This window comes from Pyrgilauda ruficollis, unplaced genomic scaffold, assembly GCF_017590135.1.
Source record: "Pyrgilauda ruficollis isolate IOZ18807 unplaced genomic scaffold, ASM1759013v1 scaffold653, whole genome shotgun sequence".
Taxonomy (NCBI): Eukaryota; Metazoa; Chordata; class Aves; order Passeriformes; family Passeridae; genus Pyrgilauda; species Pyrgilauda ruficollis.
In genome coordinates, this window is record NW_024528300.1 from 42,409 (window position 1) to 49,386 (window position 6,978).

The 6,978-nt window shown below is 51.0% G+C and overlaps 1 protein-coding gene across 1 annotated transcript; it reads left to right on the top strand.

Moving 5' to 3' along the window:
* Positions 1–680: 680 nt before the first annotated feature.
* LOC121362649 lies at positions 681–5,248 on the top strand (the record flags this gene model as incomplete). Its single annotated transcript, XM_041484315.1, has 6 exons — positions 681–1,965; positions 2,129–2,262; positions 2,506–2,746; positions 3,501–3,553; positions 4,001–4,300; positions 4,928–5,248. Coding segments are annotated over exons 1-6 (2,334 nt in total), but the record flags the coding sequence as incomplete, so codon positions are not given.
* Positions 5,249–6,978: the final 1,730 nt, after the last annotated feature.

The following is a 6,978-nucleotide window of genomic DNA, read 5'->3' on the forward strand; positions in this document are numbered from 1 at the left end:
GACACCCAGGCAGGCAGCGGTTCATACCCTAACCAATGCCATGGCATGTCTGAAGTGTGGTCAAGCAGGGCATGTCACAGCAAGCTGTCCCCAGCCGGCACAGCACTCCGTAGCAGTACCCTCGCTCCAACAACGCCCGAGAGGGACCTGCTGGAACTGTGGAAAAAAAGGGCACCTCGCCAGGGAATGCAGATCCAGGCCCCGGGGAAACGGAAGGGGGAGGGGGCGCGCGGGCCATACTCAGCCTCCTCCCTCTGCGAATGCAAGATGGCCCATCTATGCCAACTCCCAGTGGGGCAGGGGACTCTCATACCCTATGCTCACACAGGAGGCAATCAGTTTTGCATCCCCGCCAGCAATACAATGGCAGAACTGTGCAGCACCGCCAGCGGTACTTTCGCACCCTCCAGCGCCACAAACTGCGCCGGTGTCACAGGGTCAGCAGGGGGCGCCCCAGAGCGGAACCCCTGGGTGGCCCTGGCCATGAAAATAGGGAAGGAGCCCCTGACGGTGTGGGGGACATGCCGCCTTTACGGCAGTCAGGACCCTCACGTCATAGGGCTTCAGTTTTTGGCGGACACGGGATCAGACTGCACGATTTTTCCCCAAGCGCATTGGCCCAGACATTGGCAAATTAAAGAAGTCCCTCCAGTGAACGGGGTGGGGGGACAATCCAGGGCATGGAAAAGCACCCAGCTGGTAGCTATAACACTTCACACGAAAAAGGGATCAGAACAGACAGTAGCAATTTACCCCTACATTCTGCAAAATTCTCCACCCCTGAGAGGAAGGGATGTCCTTGCTATGCTAGGAGTCAGGATCACAAATTTATAATGAGGGCCACTGCTGTACACCCTATGCTGCTGATAAAATTGACTTGGAAATCATCAGACCCCATATGGGTCGAGCAGTGGCCCCTGTCAGAGCCTCGAGTGGCAGCCTTATTGGAACTGGTCGAACGCGAACTGCAAAAAGGTCACATAGAACCCTCCATTAGCCCATGGAATACCCCTGTGTTTGTAATCCCTAAAAGGTCTGGAGAAGGTTATCGCCTCGTCCACGACCTGAGAGAAGTGAACAAAACAATCCGACCCATGGGCCCAGTTCAGACACTGCTACCCATGAACTCAGCCATCCCTGAAGGACAGCCATGCGCAGTGCTGGACATTAAAGACTGTTTCTTTTCAATACCCCTGCATCCTGAGGACAGAGAACGATTCGCCTTTTCCATTGTGTTCCCAAATGGCAAGCGGCCCAACCTTCGTTTCCAGTGGAAAGTATTACCCCAAGGTATGGTAGACAGCCCAACCATCTGCCAGATCATTGTGGACAGAGCACTGACGCCAGTCCGACACTCCTACCCCGCCGCAACCATCATTCAATACATGGACGACATCCTAGTCGCAGCACCATCGGCGAGCCAAGTGGATCACCTGGTGTCCACGATCACGGAGATCCTCCAGGCCAACGGCTTCGAGATCGCGAGCGCAAAGATCAAGAGAGGACCCTGTGTGACCTTCCTGGGAGTGGGGATCACAAGCTCCTACGTGACACCTCCCAAGGTGAAGGTCCACCGAGACGTCAAGACGCTCCATGACGTGCAACGCCTGGTGGGATCACTGCAGTGGCTTCGCAACATCGTCCTGATTCCTCCCGAGGTCATGGACCCTTTATATGGCCTCTTGAAAGGAAAGCACCCCTGGGAACCCAAGGAGCTGACACCGCAAGCAACGAGCTCCCTCGACTTCATCGAACAGCAGATGTCCACTGGCACACTTGCCAGGTGGAACCCAGCCATGCCCCTGGACCTATACGTGCACTTCACGCCAAAGGGGGGAGTGGGAGCACTGGCCCAAGGACCTTCCGAAAAGTCCCGACCAATCCAGTGGGTGGTCCTTGGAAGACCTGCTCGTGCATTTTCCCCAGGTGCCGTGCTGCTGTCCGAGTCTCTCTACTCCCCCAGGAGTAGAATGCATCGCCAACCTCATCAAGAAAGGCAGGAAACTCGCCTTGAAACACCTAGGAACCGAGCCAACAAGAATCCACCTTCCTTTCCACAAGCAGTTGACCATAGAGTCAACTACAATATCGGAGCACCTAGCCCTTGCTCTCACCGGCTTTGGAGGAGAAATCTCCTACTCCGCCAGACCACCTTGGACTCAGTTGCTGACCATTGTCGACATAGACATGCCGCCAAAGGTCACGGACCGACCGCAGCCAGGACCGACAGTCTTCACAGATGCTTCCTCCACGACTTCTACCGCAACAGCAGTGTGGCAGGCAGGAGAACAATGGCATTGCGTCAAAGCATGTGATCCCACACTGTCAGTGCAGCAACTGGAAGCAGCAGCAGTAGTTTTGGTGTGCGGACTCTTTCAAGATGAACACCTCAACATTGTAACGAACTCTATATTCGTGGCAAGGCTCTGCCTAGCCATGGCAGGACCAGGTGTGTCAACATCTGCAGCAGCCCTAATGCTGGAAGAAGCACTCTCTTCGTGACAGGGCACCATATCCGTCATTCACGTCAACAGCCACAACCCAGTCAAAGGTTACTTCCAGTCCGGCAACGACAAAGCGGACGCTGCAGCAAAAGGCGTCTGGACGTTGCAGGAAGCTCGTCAACTACACAAGTCACTCCACATCGGAGCCAAAGCACTGGCAAAGAGATGCGGGATCTCGACAGCGGATGCAAAACATGTAGTGGCTACCTGTCCTCACTGCCAGAAGTCACCCCTGTGGACCAGTGGGGTCAACCCAAGAGGTCTCAAGCCTTCAGAAATCTGGTAGTTGGACTTCACCTTGTGTCAACTGCTGAAGCCCCGAGCATGGCTTGCAGTGACAGTGGACACTTTCAGCGGAACGATCGTAGCCACACAGCACCACAAAACCAACTCTAAGGCCACAATTCAGCACTGGCTGACAGCCATGGCATAGCTTGGTATCCCCAAGCAGATCAAAACTGACAACGGTTCCAATTTCACTTCTAAACCAGTGCAGGAATTCGCCTCAAAATGGGGCATCACATTAGTGCAAGGTATCCCATATAACAGTACTGGGCAGGCCATAGTTGAGCGAGCAAATCAAACCCTGAAAACCAGGCTAGAGGTGTTGGCAAAAGCAGAGGGCTTTGTCAACTCCATTCCCCCAGGAGAGCAGGCACGTATACTAGCAACCGCTTTGTTAGCACTGAATCAATTCCCTAGGGGAAATGAAGCAAACAGTCCCGTTCAAAAACACTGGGCCTCCAGAGCGTTAGAGGAGGGCCCGCAGGTTGTAATTAAAAATGAGCTAGGCGAATGGGAACGGGGCTGGAGGTTGATGCTCACGGGACAAGGGTACGCAGCTGTCAAAAAGGACGGCAAAATCAGGTGGTGTCCACTTAAGTCAATCAAACCCGACCTTCACAATGAGCAGGATGAGACTAATGAGAATTGTGAGTTTCTGTTTACAGGACATGCTTGTTGGGCGTCCACGTGACGCATACATCCCCCTTCCAGAGGAAAGTGACAGACCACCAAGCCGTCAGACAGCACCCGAGAGACCCACATGGGTGAGACCCAAGCATCAGCGATATTTCTGTGTGATTTTGCTGTTGGGGCTTGTCGCCAGAGGACAAGTCAGCCCAGACCACTACCCACATCAGCCATTCAGGTGGGTTATGCGACGCCTTACTAGTGACAAGGTGCTCAAAGACATCACCATACCGAACACCCCATCCTTCATGCTTCGCGTTACTGACCTGTTTCCAGGACAACCAAAGGTAGACCCCTATTCCTCACACGCCACACACATGTACCTATCCTATTGGTGCCCAGCTTCAAACCCAGGAAAAAGTTACTGTAATCACCCAGCGTGGGGATACTGTGGACATTGGGGCTGTGAAACCATTGTTACAGATGCCAGGCCGTCAGGGCCTGGGTGGGAGCCACAAGAGCCCGACAAGTTCCTACAGTTCGCCTGGGCACTCGCCGGCTGCAAAACACCCGTTTTCCTACAGGGAAACTTCTATCGAAACAGCCATAAAATCCCTAAAATTCAGAAATGCACTCACTACAACATGACAGTTTTGCAGCCAAATCACCCTAGTTGGACCGTGGGCAAAGCATGGACAGTAGTCCTTCAAGGGTCGAAAGAGTGGGTGAACGTGCGAATTACCAGGCTCCAACCATCGGCACCCCGAGCAGTTGGACCCAACAAGGTGATTAAAAGCACGCAGAAAGGGAGAAACACGACCTACCCCAAAGCCTTGCCCACAAAGGTCACCGATGTCCCAACCGGCGATGTGGAAGCCTTCCACGTAGGCCGTCCAGCTGGGTCGGAGTCGGACCCAATCCTTCGCATGCTAGAAGCTACCTTTCTATCCCTAAACGAATCCAGCCCTAACCTAACCGACTCCTGCTGGCTTTGTTACGATGTCAAACCCCCTTTTTACGAAGGAGTTGCTTTAAATACCCCTTTCAGTTACTCCACAGCCGATGCCCCTCACCAGTGCAGGTGGGACACACCCCGCAAAGGTATTACCCTGAGTCAAGTCACAGGTCGGGGCAGATGCTTTGGAAATGCAACCCTAGCTAAGCGGAAAGGCAATGTCTGCACCAAAGTTGTCAAGCCTGACAGGAAAAATAATAAGTGGGTAGTCCCATCCACGTCTGGAATGTGGGTTTGCCAGAGATCTGGAGTGAGTCCTTGTGTGTTCCTTCCCAAATTCAATGACTCTAACGACTTCTGTGTCCAAGTTCTGATTGTTCCTAGGGTCCTGTACCACTCAGACGAAGAGGTGTACCACCTTTTTGAGGAACCCAGCTGGCTCCACAAAAGAGAAATAATAACGGGTATAACTATCGCAATGCTGCTCAGCCTAGGAGCAGCTGGAACGGCAACGGGTGTCTCAGCCCTAGCGACCCAACACCAAGGTCTGTCTCAGCTACAGATGACCATCGACGAGGACTTGCAGAGGATTGAAAAATCCATTTCCTTTCTAGAGAAGTCAGTCTCCTCACTCTCAGAAGTGGTCTTGCAGAACAGGCGAGGACTGGACCTCCTGTTCATGCAGCAAGGAGGCCTGTGTGCCGCCTTGAAAGAGGAATGCTGCTTCTACGCAGACCACACTGGAGTCGTCAGAGACTCCATGGCAGAACTCCGAAACAGACTGGCTCAGAGACAGAAAGACAGGGAAGCTCAGCAGGGCTGGTTCGAATCCTGGTTCAACCGATCACCATGGTCGACCACCCTAATTTCTACTTTGGTAGGCCCATTGGCAATGCTACTTTTAGCTATTACCTTCGGACCATGCCTGCTGAACAAGCTAGTTTCATTCGTTCAGACCCGCCTAGAACGGGCTAACATCCTGTTCGTAGGCCGACATCAAATGCTGTGAATTCATCAGGGAACACTGCCAGTCACAAGATTTCCTAAACTTGCCTGGCAAAAACTTACTCAGGTTTCCAAAACCCCTTTTTTCCCTTGTCAAATCCCAGCTCTTTACCTCCCAATGACTCTCTTCCTGAAGTTGTTTTAATAATTGCAAGGCCAGAGCTTTTGGCATCCACTGCTTACCATCCCTTGTAAACTAATTATCCCCTCTTTCCTCTGCTCTACTTTTTTAAATTATCTCAAGTTCCTCTGGTGGAAAAGACAGTTTCTCTGGCACGGGTGCAGTTACTGGGAGCAAAGGGAGCATCTAAGAGATTTTTGGCAACAATGCAGCTTTCCGAGCTTCTTCATCAGCCAGTCGGTTTCCTATTACCTCCTCCGAGCACCCTGCCTGGTGCCCCTTGATGTGCATTATTGCTAACTTTTTTGGTAAATTCACCACTTCCAATTGGCGAGAGATTAAGCTGTCACGAGCTAACGTCTTTCCCCTGCAGGTTAATAAACCTCTTTCTTCCCATAATTTCCCAAATGCATGGATCACCCCATATGCATACTTAGAATCAGTAAAAACATTCCCTCTCTTGTCCCGATATAATTCACAGGCCCTCACAACTGCATACAGCTCTGCTGTCTGTGCTGACCAGGTGGGCAGTAACCTCCCCCATTCCTTTAAGTGCTTTCCATTCATGATAGAGTATCCTGTAAATCATTTCCCTTCTATCATCCTTGAAGATCCATGAATAAACACATTTTGTCCCTCAGGCCAGGGAGTATCTCACAAATCTTCCCTAGCCTGTGACTGGAGATCCATCACCTGAATACAGTCATGGGTTTCTTCCTGGCCCCTCTCTCCAGGGCCATTCAAACAGGAGGCTGGGTTGAACCCTTCCCCACTTTTAAATTCTAAATCCTCCTATTCCATTAAAAAAGATTCATACTGTAATAACCGAGCACTGGTCACCCACTTAGAGGCTCTTTCAGTTAACATAGCTTTAATCTGATGTGAAACTTTAACAATCAGATACCCTCCCCTTGTCAGCTTTCAGGCCTCAGCCACCATCAGAGCTGTGGCTGCACAGTTCTGCAGACAATGAGGCCAGCCTCTGGCCACCAGGTCCAACAATTTTGAAAAATAAGCAACAGGCAACCTTGTTCCTCCATGCTCTTGCACCAAAATTCTTTTAGCATGACCCTGTTTAACATCTACATATAGTTCAAATTCATTTTCTGAGTCTGGAAGAGCTAAGACTGGGGCCTTAACCAATTTGTCTTTTAAGTTTTTAAAGCTTTGCTCTCCTTCTGGTGTCCATACCACAACATTAGGACTATCTTGGGTCAAAAAGTCATATAAAGGTATGGCCACAACAGAAAAATCCTCAATCCATGCTCAGCAGTATCCCACCAACCCTAAAAAGTGCCGTAACTCCTTTTTTGTCTGGGGTAATGGTACTTGTAAAATCCCTTGTATTCTGTCTGGATCAAAACACCGTAACCCTCCAGTCAGCACGTGTCTCAAATATTTGACCTTTTTCTCTACCAACTGTGCCTTCTTTTCGGATACTCTAAGCCCTTTTCTAGCAAGAAAATTAAGCAGTTTTACAG